This window comes from Mirounga leonina, unplaced genomic scaffold (assembly GCF_011800145.1).
Source record: "Mirounga leonina isolate KUSES-001 unplaced genomic scaffold, KU_Mleo_1.0 Mir_166, whole genome shotgun sequence".
Taxonomy (NCBI): Eukaryota; Metazoa; Chordata; class Mammalia; order Carnivora; family Phocidae; genus Mirounga; species Mirounga leonina.
In genome coordinates, this window is record NW_023270418.1 from 37,821,087 (window position 1) to 37,839,437 (window position 18,351).

The following is an 18,351-nucleotide window of genomic DNA, read 5'->3' on the forward strand; positions in this document are numbered from 1 at the left end:
GACTGGGAGGGGTGTGGACGGCGACCTGGCTCCCTCCACCGTCCAGAGCACAAGGAGACGCTCACCAGACAGCCGCCAGTGCCACATGGATCTTGTTTGGCTCCGGATTCAAATAAACTGGGTTTTAAAATTCTATCCCATTTATGACACAATTAGAACCTTCAACACTGACAGACTACTTCACGGTGTTAAGGAATTACTATTCCCCCTCTCGGGTGTCACACAGACACTGCCCTTCAGCTGAAAGAAAAAAAGACTGTATCTTTCTGAAACACATTACAAAATACCTCCAAGTAAAATGATGATGACATGAAGGATGTACTTCAAACTAATATGGGAGGGAGCAGGTAAAGGGGAGGAAGTGAAGCTGAGGCTGGGCGACAGGATGGCTGAGTGGGGGTTCACTATTCGTTTCTCCCTATGCCTCCAAAGGGTTGAGAGAAGCCTATAAAAAGAAAAAATCCACTAACAAAGCCGAAACAAAACAAAACAAAACAAAAAACCAAAAAAGAACCCAATGCAAAAAAGAACTACGATGCAAAATGAAGCAAACAAGGCATAACCAAAGACAGAAGAACTATTCTCAGCCCGAGCACAGGTAATGGGGGTGCGGCCTGCCGTTAGTGGGGTACACGCTGGGGACAAAAGGAAAACCTTCCAGTCCCGCCTTGAACTACAGCGCTGGCAAGACCTGGAACGGTTATTCTGAGGCTGTTCTCTGTGGGATGGAAACGGGGTGAGCACTGACACGAGCTAGCACTGAAATGTGGGATTCCTGACACGAGAAACGAGAGACGCGGATGGGAGACAAGTAAAACCTTATAACCTTCATAAGTTGAGTCAAGAATCGGCGTGACTTTCGGATGGATTGCCCAGCTCTGTCCACTAGCCAGGGATGGCCCACCCTCAGCAGAGAACATGCACAGAGCATGGGCCCACGCTGGGGAGGCACATGAATGCAGGATCCCCACTCCCACACCCCCACAGCAACAGAGCTAGACAGCACCCGGGTCTCAGCCCAACGGTGGGGAACGCAGGGCACGGCAGGGATGTCGCACAGACCCCACGGTCACGGTGAGGACAAACACCGGCCAACCCCAGGGCTGGGAAGGACGCGCAGCACTCGGCTCTCGTGCTGCTGATGCGGCTACAGAGAGCCACGTAACCTTAACTGCATCTTGACCCAGGGAGCCCACGGTCTGGTCTTCTCCTTCCTCAGAGAAACCAAATGCGTGCCTACGACACACGGGTACAAGGCTACAAGGACATTTGGAACGTTCGCAGCACCTCTGTCCGCAACAGCCCTGAACCCAGCACAAGCCAAGCGACCCCCGCGGGAAACCGCGTCAACAAGCTGCGCTCTGTCTGCGTAACATCCGTCTTCCTCAACAATGAACGGAAATCAATCAACCCCTGACACCCACAACCACCCAGACTCCGAAATGACCACGCTGAGTGACACACCAGCACACATGCAGGATCTCGTGAATGTCTTGTTACGTGAAGTCTGAGAACAGGCGAAACTGACATCGAGTGCGAAGAGGCCAGGGCTGCCTGGTGGGGGCTGGGGGCATCAGCTGGGAAGGGCAGGAGTCCTCGCTATCAAACCGGGATCAATAAAGTTGACGCTACCAGACCTCAGATCGTGACCCACTGAATAAGCCACAGTGCTTTAAACAGATGACCGGGGGGAGCTCTCCACTGGAGCCCACGCCCACTGAAGAACGGAGCTCGAGCCTGATGCTGGAAGCCATCCCCACGCTCAGCGCCGGAGGATGACGCGAGGGAGGAACCAGACACGTGTTGCCCCAAGGCTTCTCCCCGGGGGGGACCTACTGGCCCCAGGCAAGGACCTGACTTACTAGGACCAAATCACAGAACCAACGCGGCAAGGGACAAGAATGAAGCCATCACTTCAACAGCTCCCACAGAGAAAAGCCCAACCAGGTCTTCCTGGCGTACCGCTGCATTTAGGGGCAAAAAGGCAGTTCTGCCACCCAGTCCTGCACAGTGCTTCCTAACCAAGGTCAGGGCGGCCGCGTTGCCCAGATGTGCGTGCAGGTCTGCAGTGGGTGTTCAGAAGGACAGAGCGGACCAAACCCGCCTGGCCTGGAGGGGCTTCTGTGCGGGACGTCTGTGACCTGAAAAAGCCAGCTTGCAGAACCTGACGTGGCTCCGGGGGGGGGGGGGGGGGGGGGCGGCGGGGGGGGGGGGGGGGGGGCGAGCACGTGGCCTACTGCTTCTCAGGGACACACGCATGTGGCCACCAACCGAGCCACCACACCTGGGCTTACCTGCTCTCCTCCTGCGCTTGGCGGGGGCTCGGGGCGCCACGGGGCGCTGGTACACAGCAGGGCTCAGGCCAGCAGCAACGGCCTCAATGGTCTCGTCCAGCAGAGAAGACATGAGGTACCGTGGGACATGCTACATGGCAAGGAGGGTGCCGTCAGCGGGGCAACCGCCCTCGGGCCTCTCACGCATCTCCCTGTGCCCTACAGAGGACTCTGGGCAGGACCCCAGTGGGGGTGGCACCACCTGGGAGCCCTGGAGGAGCCCCATGCCAGCCCCCACCAAGGGAACCACAGAAGCTGGATGCCCTCCGCCTGCCAGTACCAGGCCTAGCCGGTGTCCCCTTCTTGCTTCTGACAGACAAATGGCTGAGAGCTTCCTGCAGGCACTACAGGGCCTGGAAGGGCCTCCCAAGAAGCAAGTTCAGGGTGAGAATGAAGGATGAGGGCGAGGCAGGCAGTGAGGCGTGAACGGCACAGCCAGGGCTGATGCAGTGAACTGTGCTCGTGCACAGCAGGGTCACCCAGCAAAGGGGGGGGGGGGCGGCACAGGCTGGGGACCAGGGAGAAAGGACACGGGGCACGAGGTGGACACAGGAGGAAGTGAGGAAGGACTGCAGGCATCTGTGATGGGGCCAGCCCCCACAAGGACCTCTGACCCCCTGCCTGTCAGCTTGCCGCTTTCCCTGGGTGAGCTGCCAGACTGCAAAGGAGAGCCACCACTGCCCTCCCAGGGCTGCCCGCGGCTGGTGTTGCCACAGGGTGGGCAGCAGCCAGACGGGCTCAAGTGGGAGCAGCTCTGCAGCAGGACTGGCAGCCACAATGGCGCGCGCACCCACCTGGATCCTCCTGGCGGTGGAGATCCGATTCCGGTTCACAGTTGCTCGGACTCTCTCGCTCTGCCGTGTCCTGGCAATGGCGCGGGTCCTCCCTGAGTGGGGCCGAAGCCGGCTGGTGGTGGGCACCACATCAGCCAAGAGCAGGGAGACCTCCTCCTCGCTCACAAGCCCTGCATCTGGGAAGAAAGAAAACCCTGGACTGATGTGTACCCACCACGCCCTCAGCCTCGCAGGGGGCATCTCCCGGGGCCTGGGCTGCCCTGAATCCATGGACCGCCATACAGCTGCGCTGACAGAAAGCCCTACAAGTTCTCCCAGAAGACAAGAAGCCCCCCTGCGCGCTCCTGGCCTGGGAGGGAGGTGGTGCCTTACCAGCGGCAGGAGCAGCTCCAGGCGCCGCACATTCTGGACAGAACCACTCATCCACCGGCACCTCCCCGAGAGGAGGATCCAGACATTCCATGTGGTATCTGCAGGAGCAAGAGGGAGGCAGACAAGGGCTCCAGCAACTGAGTGAGCCACCGACTGTCGTCTGAACATGTCCCAAGACTGCAGCGCACCCTACTCTAGACAACTGTGTCCCCCCAGTCCCTATGTTGAAGCCCTAATACCCAAAGTGACTGCATTTGGAGATGGAGTCTCTGGGGCGGGGGGGGGGTGAGGTTAACCGACATCATGAGGGTGGGGCCCGGACCCACGGACAGGGGTCCTTAGGAGAGGGAGAGACCCAGGGCTCCCTCTCCCCAGCAGAAAAAAGGCCACGAGCACACAGGAAGGCACTGCTGACAGCCTCAGCCTTGAACGTCTCACCAGACCTGACCCTGCACACATGGCGCACGCCGGCCTGCTCAAGAGGTCCACGTGCATCAGACGGGAGACACTAGGCTCCTCATGTTCCTGCAGTCCTCCCCCCTGGCATGCTGGGTAGCTCTGTCCTCCAAAGGGGGCCCAACGGTCCCTGAACCCTCCACGGGAGGCATACTGTGTGGAGGGACTGACTCAGGTGGCCACGTGACCCAGGTTGGCTCCATCCTATGAGGGACATGCGGCTGACTGTGGCATGTGTCTTGCATCTGCCGGCACCTGGAGGCTCATCTCTGGTTGGTTACGAGACCTCAGATTGTCCTTCCCCACCCCACTGTCACTTGGCAGCCCCAAGAGTTTCAAATGTTGGCACCTCACACTTCACAATCCAGTCTGAGGAGCTAATAGAGAAAGGTTTTGTTTGCTGAAAGTAGACGTAAATGTGGTCTAAACATGGCCTTCCAGTTGCTTTGACGCAGTCTTCAAGGAAAGCAGTCTGGGAAGAGTCACCTCACTGCTGGCATGGGCTGCCCGAGCCAGCCTTCACCAAGCTTCATGCCAAGACCCCAGATAGCCCCAAGCCAGACAAAAACCCATGTGGACACCCTGCTAAATCCCTGAAGACCTGAGCCCAGATTCAGTGCAGCTTAACGACCATGTACTGCTCACAGCGCTGAAATTTGAGCATCTGGTGAGCCAGGACAGGTGGAAACCCTCGCCCCATGAACCCCTCACTGGAATGCAACCCAGCAAGCCCAGGCCAGCATCAAGTCCTGGGGAGTACCCCAACACCCCAAGTAGATCCCAGCCTCAAAAGATCCTTCCCTGCATGGTCTCAGGAATAGAAGCAATGATTTTGTAGCTTCTCACAAAGGATTTCAAGGATCCAACACGGTTCACTTGATGTTGTCCTCAGGCCAAGTTCCAGGGCCTTGAACAGAGGCCGCTGGTGTGTGTGACAGGTGTGGGGCCTGGCCAGCCTGGTCCAGCGCAGTCACTCCATGGGGAAGACTGGTTGTGGACTCACACGGAGGGAGGGTCATGCAGTGGCCGCCAGGATGGGGGCACAGCTCCTGAGCTGAGGACAACGCTCTGCCCGGCAGCCACAGCCACGCAGAACTGACCTCCTGCCCACGTGGAAGCGGCAGTGACAGGACGCGGTGACGTCATCCATGGCTTCCCCAGTGACTCAATACTACCTTCACATTAAATAGCAAGTTTCAGGAAATCAGATAATCTGTACCTTACTTCCTGTAACAGCCAAAGGATCTGTTACACACATTCGTGTATCTACAGCCTTGTGATTCCATTTCCAAAAGAGTAATGGAGTAATTTCAGACTTGATCGTTAAGATGAAAGACAGCGATAGGAAGATTCAGCAGACGCCAGATATTAACAGTGTAAGGGTGCATGGTGGTTTAAAACCACTATATTGGGCGCCTGGGTGGCTCAGTCGGTTAAGCGACTGCCTTCGGCTCAGGTCATGATCCTGGAGTCCCGGGATCGAGTCCCGCATCAGGCTCCCCACTCACAGGGAGTCTGCTTCTCCCTCTGACCCTCCCCCCTCTCATGCTCTCTCTATCTCATTCTCTCAGATAAATAAACAGAATCTTAAAAAAATAATAAATAAATAAATAAATAAAACCACTATATTTATCGGTCTTAATGTTTTAGACTCATCAGGATTTTTACATCCCTTAGTTGCTTTGTTATATGCTAAACAATTCAAGCACATAAAATCCCTAAAAGTCACTGTTTAGTTACAAGTATTAAGAACAGACTCTGGCGTAAAGAATTCAGCACCATGGGCCCAATTCAAAAGCTGCAGGAAAACAACGAGGCCTTGTAAGCGAACATTCCAACAGCCTCTCCTGGGCTCACCAGCCACCTTGGGGACCACCAGAAGGCACCCAAACCTGGCATCCGGCTGGGAAGCCCTGGGCTGCAGAGGTGAGGCCAGTGACAAGGACCACAGTCCTCCCATAAGGCAGTCCTCCCCACCTCCAATGGCCTCTCCTGCAGCATCCAGCTGTTCCAGGCCCAAAGTGGCCATAACACGGAGGAAGGACTGGTTTTGTATGTGAGCTGAGCTCTGAGTGCTGAGCCGCCCACTCGGCCCCAGGGCCCCACGAGACCATATTTCTTCAGCTTCCTGCTTGCACTCAGTCAAGTCAGTAAACTATGCACAGGGATGGCAAGAGCAGGACACCCAAGGCACCCCTCTCCTGTCCTCCAGACTCACAGCAACCAACAAGCAGGGGGCAGTCAGACATGGAAACTCCCGGGGCCCCCAGCTGGAGCAGCCTGTTAGTGGAGCATTCAGACGGCACACAGGCAGGCAGCCACTCGCGAGAAGGGAAATTACACTGTGTGTGAGTCGAGAGGGTGGCGCCAGAGAGGGAGGGCCCTGGGAGGTGCCCTAGGAAGATAAATGCACAGAATGTGGCATTTGTCCGGGGAGCAAGCATGTGACCAACCAAGTTCCACGCAGGAGGCCCTGGGTAGGGAGGCCCTGGGCAGGGGTCAAAGCCTGGGCCAGTCTGCAACAGGAACAAACTCGAATGCTTCCAGGGCCAGCTCTGGGCCACCAGGGCTCGAGACTTCTTGCCTCCTGCTGTCAGCCCAACCCTCAAAAGGGTTACTTGTTGCCCAAGAGAAAGTTCCAGACCTGCCAGCCTCATGGGATTCTCTCATTACCACCCGTGCCCTGAGAGGCTGCCACAACCCTCTCACCACAAGCTTACAGCAGAAAAATTCTGTGAGACACCCAGCGGCAGCCCCCTCGGGGGTCCCTGAGAAGAGGAGCCAGGACGGAAGGAGGCCGGGGAAAGGCTCCCAGGAGCCAGGACTTGCTGGACACAGGGATCACCTCACCTCCTAGAAGGCGGGGTCCCACACATGTCCTTTATCTGGGCCCCTGGACCTGCTGGCTGGCCCCACAGCCCCCACTTCTTGTGTTTCCCTTGGCTTTTCTCCATCTCAATGCATTATGTGCATCTCTGTAAGTGGTCTCAGAATATTTGGGGGGGAACAGGTAGAGAGTATAAAAGGCGGGGAATAAAAGCATGGGAGGCCTGCTGGCTACCAACCAGTGGCCTGGGGTTCAGGTGTTCTGAACACAGGGTGCTTGGCCTCAGTGACCACAGCAGCGAACAGCTGTGGGTGGGAAGCACAGAACAGCAACCCTGCGGACTTCCCTCTAACAGGTTCATTTAAAACCCCAGTCTCAGAGGCTGGGCTCAGCAGTTCCGAGGGACTTCCCACTCGTCAGGGACTCGGGGCAGCAGAAGCAGCTCATCTGCTTCCAGAGCTGCCTCGAGAAGGGCCCCAGGCTCACCCAGCATCACAGCCATCACAGAGGAGCAGACGGTCCTCCCGGTCACTCCTGCCGCACACCTCACAAAAGGTTGGGTCTTCCTCCTCATGCTCTCCGGCTCTGGCGTTCTCCACTGGAATCTGAAAGCAGGAAAGCCCTACTGGTCACACGGCAGGAGCCCGAACCGCAGAGCCAACAACCGTGTCAGCGCGGAGCACACCGAGCGGCTCCCGCCGCGGGAAGGCCCGAGAACAGAAGGAGCCAGCGGGACAAGCCCGGACCCCGGCGCTGGGAACGTGAGGAGGGGAGGACAAAAGCAGCAGGCCTTTCTGGAGCACTGTCGTTCCACTCAGCAAAGACAGGGAGCCCCGGAGGCCACGGGCACCGGGACTGTCACAGCTGCGCAGGGGGCGGGCCCTCCACGCAGGCACAGGGGCGTGCTCCTCTACGCTGCCATTACCCCAGCCTGGTGCGCAAGCTCTGTGGACACACTCCCCTCAAACGGTTGCCACCTCCGTCCCCCGCCCGTCTCCCCACACCGTGGGGCACAGCCTTGCTCCTCTCCTCCGTCTGTGTCAGCACCTGCTCAGCCTTTTCTCCAGAGCCAGGTGGGAGACCCAGGGTCCTCCCCAGCCTCCTGCACCGTGGCTCTCTCCCCGATCTTCTCCGGCTGAGCTCGCCTGTGTGCCCCTTGGACCTCTCTACACACGTCCACACACTGCCCTGGCGGAGATACTCCAGGTAAACGAAGGCTGCCTACGTGACATGGGGACCACTTCCAGGGACGGAGAGCAGAGCTTCTGGGACAGGGGAGAGGGGCCTGAACTGGCAAAACCACAGCTGCTGCCCGCAGCACAAACCTGAGCCTACAGGGGGCCTAAGTCCCTGTGCACCTACGGCGTTGTGACCTTTGTAAAGAAACTAGCAGGTCTACAGCTACAAGACCCATGTCTAAGGTGTGTCTGCGAGTCTCTGGGATGCTCCTCCTCAACAACAGAAGACTCGTACAGGCCCTTCGAGCCTCTACAAAGCAGACAAGCAAAAGCAAGCACCTAAGAGCAGAGGAGAACTTCTTAGCCCTCCTTGTGCGTGACCCCTGCCCAGCACCATCGGGGGTGTGGTCTCCCCCTTGGCTGTTGTGGCGGAGGAGAGAAGCTGTGAGATGTAGAAAAGGCACGTGGGAGTGGGGAGGAGGAAGTCTGAGAAACTGCCACCATCCACCCCACTCTCCTCTCCCACCTGCCCTCCCACCCAGAACTCGTGGACCAGGCAGCACCTCCATCGACCGGCTTCACCCCTTCATGCTGCAGATGACATTTTAGTGGATTTCTAAAAAGCACTTAACCAATATTTGCTCACTTCAGGAAAACAAATCAATTCCTCAAAGCTCATTCTCCCATTAGACAGGGACCAACGTAGTAAGGCATTGGCGGGGAAGAGGGGTTCTCAACCACAGCATCTAGACTTACCTTCTTCAGGATTTTACCACCAAACCGGGCTCGGATACAAATACATTTAAATATAGTTCGATCAACTGGACAGGAATTGGCATTCTGTAAGAAACAGAAATTGTATCAGGATCCCATAGGATCGTTTTCACCATTAATACCACACTCAAAATAAAGAATTCCTGCAGAAGTAAAAAATTCATCGAATGCTATCATCGACTCTTTACTGAACACACCCTCCAATCTGAGAGGTACAGGGGCTCCCATCCCCCCGGTCTTTGGTCTGGCCTTCCGGCACCTGCAGTGCTGTCTCATGGTGGAACCACACTCCCAACTGCTCCCGCGTGGAGTTAAGAGTCCTTCTCTGTCCTGACAGGCGCCCTGCGTTTTCTTCAGAAGACTCCAGAGAGCTGCTTGCTAGCTTCCCATCTTCAGTCCAGGTGGCACCGTGTGTGCATTGCGAGCTGGACCCTCTTTCTCTCCGTCTCTCACACTCACATTTCTTTACAAAGAGCGCCACCCTCCCTCGCGCAAGGCCTGCCCTTTAGGTCCCCACCACGCTCCTGGGGCCTGGTCTCCGTTCCTGGAGCAATTCTGGTGTAGTCACAATAGTTTTACACCTCTTAATATCCAATAGGGGACTTCCCCCTTTCTCAAAAGGACCGGCAATTCTTGGTATTTTCTTTTCCTCCTCTATGAATTTCCCAACACCTCTAGGGCTCTGGATGCTCCAGTCAGGACGGGGAGGAACTGGTATCACCACAGCCATCTCTCTGAGCACCTCCCCTCCAGAAAGTGCTCTTTCTTCATTCAGTCTCAACTGTTTTAGAAAAGCTCTTTGAAGATCTCACATGTCTTTTTATGACTTACTTCTGAGTGTAACTTTTCATCTTTGTTAATCCTGTGCCCGGCAATCTTGCTGAGCTTCGCATTCCGGTACTTCATTTGTAAGACATCTATGTTGACAAACTTATCATTTGCAAAGAATACCTTTCCCTACGTGACACTTCTACCTTTATTTTCTCCTTCCACTAATCCAGTATGATACTGGCTAGAAGACAAGCAACCAGCACCCTGTCACATTCCTCAACTTACAAGGCTTTGCTTGCCCCCAAATCTACACCTTAATCTAACCTGTGCCACGGAGCAGGGGCAAGTAGTGGCGGGCAGGGAAGCCCTCAAAGGACAGCACAGCGAGGCAGACGTGCAGCCGCGAGGGCGGCATGAACGCGGCCGAGGTCCAAACAAACTCCCGAGCTCTCTGGGAAAACGGGGAGCAGGGCTGGGGCTATGGGGCTACGGAGCTACTGTTAACCTCGCCGGGGGAGGTGGTGGCATGGAGGTCTGCTACCTCCACACGGTGTCCATGCTGGTGAAGCTCCAGGCTGGGCAGAGGACAGCAGACTTAAGGTGCCTGAAGACGGTGACGGCGGGGGGCGGGGGGGTGGGGACGGGGCGGTGGCACACATCATTCCTCCGGTCCTCTTCTACGTCTTTGAAATTTTTCATGGTAAGAAGTTTAAAAAGTAGGAAGGGGGTTACTGCTTCTCAAGTTCTTTTTTTTTTTTTTTTAAAGATTTTATTTATTTATTTGAGAGAGAGAGAATGAGAGACAGAGAGCATGAGAGGGAGGAGGGTCAGAGGGAGAAGCAGGCTCCCCGCCGAGCAGGGAGCCCGATGCGGGACTCGATCCCGGGACTCCAGGACCATGACCTGAGCCGAAGGCAGTCGCTTAACCGACGGAGCCACCCAGGCGCCCCACTGCTTCTCAAGTTCACCATGAGAGATGCCTGGGTGTCTCAGTCAGTGAGGCGTCTGCCTTCGGCTCAGGTCATGATCCCGGGGTCCTGGGATCGAGCCCCACGTAGGGCTCCCTGCTCACGGGGCGCCTGCTTCTCCCTCTTCTCCCCACTCGTGCTCTATCTCTCTCTCAAATAAATAAAGTCTTTAAAAAAATTAAAGTTCATCATGAAATATACTGTGTATTTCTTTTTTTTTGTTTTAAATTTTATTTATTTATTTGACAGAGAAAGAGAGGGAACACAAGCAGGGGGAGTGGGAGAGGGAGAAGCAGGCTTCCCGCTGAGCAGAGAGCCCATCGCGGGGCTCGATCCCAGGACCCTGCGATCATGACCTGAGCGGAAGGCACGACTGAGCCACCCAGGCACCCCTATACTGTGTATTTCTGATGAATTCTCTTCATCTGCTTTAAGGCTGGCTCCCTTTACTGCTGGTCATCGCGACTCAGTGCCGAGCTGAATCTCATGCTCTGCATCTGAGATGGACCACAGCATACTGGGCTGCCTCTGCCAGCCACAGACTGCCCCTAGGTCATTCAAGATTTCTGCAGACAGGTCCCCAAGGGACACTGACCCAGAAATAACCCTCCTTATTCCATGGTGCATGAGCACATCACCCCACAGTGAGCTTTACTGGCCACCCCAAGAGCCAAGAGCACACCAACCAAAGCAAAGATCAAGCCAGGACCCAATTTCTACTGTAGAACAGACAGCACCACCCAGTAAGAGGCTGGCAACCGACAGGGTCACTTGTAAACGGAGAGAGGTCATCCCAAAGGAAAGAAGAACCCAAGAAAAGCTGCCTCCCTCACCTTGGACCATTCGACGATACAATCCAGGCAGAAATAATGGGCACAGTTCTCTGGTGTCCCCACAGCCTGGTCTCTGAAAGTATTGAGACAAATCGGGCAGCTCTCGGAATCATCATCAGAATTAAATGCGCCACTGGCTTCCAACTTCCCCTGAGCATCCACCACGGCCACTAACGCCTCTGTGCCCTCTTCTCTTCCTCCTCCTCCTCCTTCAGAATCTTCGGAACCTTGGAAAAGAAGAAATGTAACTTTGTGAGTTGGAGCACCGGAAGCAAGCAGGCTACAGCTGCACTCAGGAAGGCATTCCAAATCCCACACTTAGGAGACAGACACCTTCCCTGCTGTTGTGCCCATCCCCGGGCACCTCACCTGACGCAGCTTTCAAGCTAAGAGCATGGGAAACCGGCTGAGCGGCTATCCCAGCTCCGCAAGCCCCTACCTTGGTGCAGAATCAGAACCTTCCCCATCAGGGCAGCTCCCCCATCTGACAACTGCCCCTGCTCAGCACAGTGGCCTCCAGGGGGTGGCACACCCCCCAAAACCCTCCTCAAAACATGGTGTTAACAAACCATCTGCCTCCAAGTGAGACTTTTCTTACAGGTCTGTTTTTCTTTCTTTGGGGATGTAGGGACCATAGATTCCAAACTAGGTAACTTCGTTGTAACAGTTCTGATCAATTTCTGAGAGGTTCTGGGGCTGCAGCCTGAGCAGCAGAAAAGGAGACGCTTTCAGTTCAACATAGCAGTCGACGTATACATTCAGTTTTCTCTCCCTCCCAAACGCCACTAAAGGAGCAAGTTCACTTGCACCAGAGATGTATGTGGCAGGCAGGGTCCTCACACAGCCCCAGGACACCACCCCATCCAATCCCTTCCAGGGTGGACAAAACCAGTGCCTCAGCTACAAACCTGCTGCTGCTGCTGCTGCATGGCCAAGGGAAGTACTCCCTGTTGGCTCAGCCTAATCAGGTGCATCCTTTAAAAGCTGCTTTCCCCAGCTGGTTGCAGAGAAAGAAGTCAGAGCAATGTGCGCCTCCAGGCGTGGAAACAAGTGAGCAGCTGATGTGAACTGCTGATCAAGGGGGCAGCCTCTAGGAGCTGAGGACAGTCCCCGGCCGACAGCCAGCCAGAAGTCAGGACTTCAGCCCTACTCCCTCAAGGCTCTGAATTCCGCCAACAAGCAGTGCCCTCGGAGACCCTCAGATGTGCACCGTGGCCCCACAACCCCTGATGTCAGTGAGTGAGATCTGAGCAAAGGACCAGCAACCCACATCTGGACTGCTGACCCTGGAAACACTGAGATTATAAGCACACTGTTCTGAGCTGCTGGGTCTGTGACAGTTCGTTACACAGCAAGAAGAAAAACCTAAATGAAATTGGTACGCAAAAATTTTGGAAAAGGACAGGTGAGAAGCTGCATGAGAATGGGCTTTTCTCAGCTTTCCCGCTTTGCTAAGGCCCAAGTGAGCAGAAGTAGGTTGAGGCTAGGTGATCAGATTCTTCCTACGGAATTCCGAAAGGCAAAAGAATTGGCCACCTGAGGGCCACGAGACCCTTGTGCAGCACCTGGGCACACAGAGCAATGCCTCTGAAGTCTGAGGGACAGTGACCAGCAATGATGGGAGCTGTAAAGACTTGCACAGATGCACGAAGCCCTGAGCCATCTACCTCTGCTCACCCCTTCTCAGGGGCTGCTGGCCATGGTCCCGACTCAGTAAGGGATCACAGTGAAGAAGGTGCAGACGAGCGCGCCAGCCTGGCCTGGCAGCGGGCCTGAAAACCCCAGTGCAGAAGAGTGCAGGGTCCCCAAGAGGAGCACGGCTCATGCTGCAGCCAAGATGGGGGTGCCTTGGGGCTGCACTGAGCAGGCCACTGTGACTCCCTGCAGAGCAGTGTGTGCTTGGCCTGGAGAGCTGGGCGTGAGGCCACAGAGCAGAGCCCTAAGTTCTCGGTTTTTGTGGTAAGACTTAAGCAGACAATGTATTTTTTAAAAGATGTATTTTTTAAAGATTTTACTTATTGTCAGAAAAAGAGCACAAGCAGGGGGAGTGGGAGAGGGAGAAGCAGGCTCCCTGCTGAGCAGGGAGGCCGATGTGGGGCTCGATCCCAGGACCCTGAGATCATGACCTGAGCCAAAGGAGACGCTTAACCGAGCCACCCAGGTGTCCCAATAATATGTATTTTTAAAGATTTATTTATTTGAGAGACAGAGAGAGACCTCATGCACGTGTGTACAAGCAGAAGGAGGGACAGAGAGAGGGAGAGGAAAAGAGAGAGAGAGAGAGAGAGAAAATCTCAAGCAGACTCCCCGCTAAGCGTGGAGCCTGACATGGGGCTCAATCTCAGGACCCTGAGATCATGACCTGAGCCAAAATCAAGAGTGGGACACTCAACTGACTTGAGCCACCCAGGTGCCCCTTAAGGAGATAATACTTGAAGTTGGAAACTCAACAAACCACAATCAATTTTCAAGGATAAATACTAGGCCAAGAAAAGCAACAAGTAGAAAGCTGCTCTGGGAAGGGCCAGGTCCGCAAGGTTACAGGAAATGCCCTTTCAGGAGACTCCCTTCTCTAGTTCTGACTACACTTCCCACCTGCTAAGGAGAGTCAGCCACCTTTTATGTTTCAAAGGCTGGTTGGTGTTGAGGAAACAAAGGGCATTCAGTCAAGCTGACAGGCTAGCCAACCAGGGCCTCAGCACCCCCCCTTCCTGTAGCACTCCCCACCTGCAGGCCCTGCACCTGCATCACCCTCCCTCCTGGACACTCTGTGCCACATGTCCCTTTTAGCAGCACTCTGTGCACTACCACCTGGCCACCTCCTCCTGTCCTTCACATCACAGCTTAGACGGGCCTCTCTGGAAGCTTCTCCTCACCACTCCAGGTCCACAGAAACCCTCTTCTGGAGATGCCCCTACACACCCACTCTCGCCATGTATTACCCTTGTCGTAACTGCTTCTTTATGCCACTGTCTGCTGCTAAGTGGTGAGCTCAGGAACAGCAGGAAACCCAGCTCTGCTGGCTTCTGCACTCCCTCCAGGCTCCACCCAGATTCTCTGGCATCCAGCAGGCCCTCAAACCTTTGCTCGAGGGACGAACCAACGTCTTCTGCAGGTAAGCCCAACGCCCCATCTCAACAGTGGGGGACAAGCAGAACTATATCCATGACCTGCAAACTCAGGACAGAATTTCATTTCCCTGTGTACAGGATTCAAAATCTGTGGACGAGTATGTCACCAATACACACAGAGTTGCAAACTCAAGTCTGCTCATGCTATTGTAGTCCTGTTCCTTCATGAGCACTGTTACCTTTCTGTAACATTCTAACACTGGTAACCACAAGAGCCTGAAAGACTGTGATACACAGATCATGGTATGTGCTTTAGGACCATGCCTCTCCTGACTTGAGGACTGTGCCAGAAGGAAAGCAGCTGTGAGCCAAACTTCCAAAGTCCAACAGCCTATCAGCAGAGGCCCAAGTGTGCCCTCCCTCTGTGGAAGGTGACTACAGCTGGAATCGGACAGGATGGCCCAGCCTGGGGACCTTGGAGGCCATGCAGCAGCCAGGGCGGCTAGAAGGGACAGGGAAGGAGGTGCCGTGAGCCCAACCAGAGTCCCTTACAGCAACATTCCCTGCGCAGAAGTTCAAGGGCACAGATGTCAACCAGCGTGAACATGCTGGGAATTCCTTAATAAAGTCACTTCCTGCACTTGCCAGTTCTCTCTGGGGCTCTGGTCAGAATAATGAGAGGAAGCCATGAAGGGCTCCACCGACCTGGCCTGTTCAGAGTCCCGGCCAGGTGACCTCGGGCCACAGCAAACCTTGGCTCTTGCTAAACCTGCCCTGTACTTGGGGGGGGGATGGTGTGTGTGTGTGTGTGTGCGCGCGCACGTGCGCGTGAGAAGCACGAGTCACCAAGAGCCCTCTGCTCACTATGCCAGAAAATCCACTCTGCCGTGCTCACCCTGGAAAGACCCCACTTCATGCTGCTCCACATTTAGACATTTTACTCTTCAATGAAGTTGTGTCATCAAACTGGACTCTGAAACAAAGGCACGCCACTGCCCCAACGGAAGGTGCAGCCTGGTGACAGGGGAGCCTCTCCCCAAGTCCTCACAGCCCTCAGCTGGCCAGTGTGTCGAGGCATCAACTCCACCAACGTTTCATAAACAGCGGTCCCTGTCACAGCGAGAGCAAATAGCAGGAGGCCACTCAAGTAGCTGCATTCTCACCGGACTGGTCCTCGAGGTCCCCGTCCTCGTCCTCTCCGTCGGTGCCGTAGCTGCGCTCGCTGCCCATGTCATCTTCAGAGCCCCCACTGGTACTGTCACTGCTTTCTTCTAAAGCAAAAGTGGTGGAGACACAGGCCCCGAGCAAGCGTCACAACCGAGGCAGCCAAGAGCGAGGGCTGCCTCACAGAGGTACAGACGTGCTCGGAAGCACCTGCCAAAGGGACTACGAGCGGCTGCCCAGATGGGGGGATGGAGAAGTTGGGCTGGGGGGGACAGGAGCAGGGGAAGCATATCCTTTCGCTCTGTGTACATCTGTACTACTCAGCTAAACAGTAAGATAAACACAAGTACCGCTCATACAATTAAAAGCAAAGAATAACTTCTTAAAAAAGATTGAAAGTTGAATATCGACATATGTAGATAACCCTCAAAAGGGGACTCAGCACATGAGGTGGCCCTGCTGCCTCTGCGAGGTGCAAGCCGCAAACACCTGCCCCCCCCCCCCTCTGGGTGGAAGGGGTGGGAGGCTGGCTCACCAGCATTGCTGGCCAGGGCAGCAGGGCTGAGTCGTGGGTGTCCATCCAGCCCTGGGCTTCGGTCCACAAGCTCGTCCAGGCTGTCGTCATCCATCACTGGACATTGGTAACCAGCTCTGAAATAAACCAGAGTCAAAAAGTTCTCAACCGTCCCAGGATGCAATGCTCCCCTCCTGAAAGCACAAGAGTCGCTCGCCACACAGCACGACCTGGTGACGTGTCCATCCGTCGGACAGGGAGGCCAAGCCACAAGACAGAACACAAACAAAGCAACTCAAACCGCAAAGCTGTGCATACGTAGGAGAAAAGACTGATTCCCATCTACAGAGCGACATTCAAAGTCAAATCTCAATTTATAATTAACCTAATTTAGCTTCAGTCTGGCAACGTTTTGTTCAATCAGGCACCTACAACACCTTGACACTCCCGAGAAATCCTGACACCAAGCACGCATGAAATGGCTTATCACAAGCTGGGGCAAAGCAAGGATTTCAACGTAGAGGGGTAGGCAGTATCAGAGGAGCCTAGGTGACTAACAGGACCCTCTCCCTGCACTCTCTTGCCATGTCACTCAGCCAACGTTGGCCAGCCTGCCCTCCACCCACCAGATCACCACTGGGAGGCCACGTGTTAGCTGAGGCTGCCCTGCCCTCACCCCAAGTGCACCCACAGGGAGCAGAGGTCAGGCTCACCTCTCAACCACAACCTGCTCTTGGTCTCCTGATGTCCAGGTGGGGACACCCGTCCTGCCTATTCTGTCCTGCCACCGCAAGCACAACACAGACCTAGACAGGTGACCTCACAAATGGAGCAAAACACAATCTACCTCCTTTGCCAGACCTCCAACTCCGGACCCCAAATAAGGGTTCGTTTCTCAACAATGCTACTCACTTCATTTCCCAGGTGACTCTCAGAGAAAACACTTCTCACAGACAGTCCTTCCATAACTCACCAAGACAGCGTAAGTAAAGAACACGCTTGCTGGGGTACATGTGCTTCGGGCCAAGTCCACTCTCCATGGTCAGAGGAAAGGGGTCACACAAAAGACCAGAAGGCAGAGGGGCAAAGCAAGAACCGGGGAAGGAGGGCTTGACCCGGTAAGGCTCTCTTCGTGGATCCTACACGCAGGCTTCTTCCCCCACGGGCCGTGTGCCACCACCAAGGGCTTCACATGGCAATCAGAGGGGCCACCACCACCTTTGTACAGATGCTCCCAGAGAATAATCTCCTGGTGGGGCTAAGGCCAGATTCAGATTTTGGAGTGCCTAACTTCCCTTACAAAGCCCCAAATGCTAGGATGTCTCCTAAATAGTGAAGGTATATTAATTTGATGAAACTATCAATTGCCTCATATTGTTTCTACCCGGAAATAGTATACCAAGAAGTGGTTCTGTAGAATTATTCACCCCCTAAAGCTACCACCTTTCTTCTATTTAGTGTTCTAAGGTTAAGAAAATGAGCCATGGTTCCACTCAACTAAGGGTCTGCACCCTCACTGCTTGGTGACTCAGCAACACAGCAGGGACCCAGCCGTCCCGCAGTTCCTGGCCTGACTCCTGCTGGAGGCATACAGACCTCAGGACATGACAGGGCCACAGCCCTTCCAGGAGAATGACACCTCTCCTGTGGGGTCAGGGAAGAGGACCTAGAACTCTCTGGCCATTGTCATCACCATTCCCACAACTGGACTTCACAAAGTCATCCTGGGACACCTGCTCCAATACCTACCCTGCCCCTAAAGTGTGCAGCACATTTCCTGCCCTATAGGAAGGTAAATACATTTTTTCAAGTTGGCCCCTAAAAAACATGGGTTTGAACTGCACAGGTCCACTTGCACGTGCAAATTTTTTGGATAAATACAGTACTACAAATGTGTTTTCCTTCCTTGTGGTTTTATTTTTCCCTTCAGCTTACTTTATTAGAAGAAACACGCGTTCATCAACTGTTTATCGGTAAGGCTTCCACTCAACAGTACACTCCCAGCAATAAAGTCTTTGGGGAGTCAAAAGTTATACATGGATTATCATATCCACTGCACGGGGATCAGCGCCTCCAATCCCCATGTTGTTCAAGGGCTGACTGTACTCATACACATAAACCTACCAGGAAACACTTCAGACACCAGAAAACGTAACCCCCTGAGGCCACCTAAGACCACAGAGCACAGCTGAGGGCAGTTTCTAGGGTGCAAATTCTTACCTTGATGATGTTACACAAGCACAGGGTCAAAAGTCAGAACAGACGGCCCCTGGCTTCTCCCCTGGCGCAGTAAGCC

The 18,351-nt window shown here is 54.7% G+C and overlaps 1 protein-coding gene across 4 annotated transcripts in view; it reads right to left on the reverse strand.

The window, feature by feature from the left end:
* Positions 1–18,351, reverse strand: part of PHRF1 (PHD and ring finger domains 1) — a 28,877-nt gene that overhangs the window by 8,876 nt on the left and 1,650 nt on the right. For all 4 annotated transcript variants that reach the window (XM_035013652.1, XM_035013649.1, XM_035013650.1 and 1 more), the window contains exons 3-10: positions 16,077–16,192; positions 15,541–15,648; positions 11,307–11,533; positions 8,717–8,800; positions 7,269–7,387; positions 3,500–3,597; positions 3,128–3,303; positions 2,295–2,424 (exon numbers count right to left, since the gene is read on the reverse strand). In XM_035013652.1, coding sequence (XP_034869543.1) covers positions 2,295–2,424; positions 3,128–3,303; positions 3,500–3,597; positions 7,269–7,387; positions 8,717–8,800; positions 11,307–11,533; positions 15,541–15,648; positions 16,077–16,170 — 1,036 coding nt within the window. In that variant the 5' untranslated portion in view covers positions 16,171–16,192. The remainder of the gene's footprint in view (positions 1–2,294; positions 2,425–3,127; positions 3,304–3,499; positions 3,598–7,268; positions 7,388–8,716; positions 8,801–11,306; positions 11,534–15,540; positions 15,649–16,076; positions 16,193–18,351) is intronic.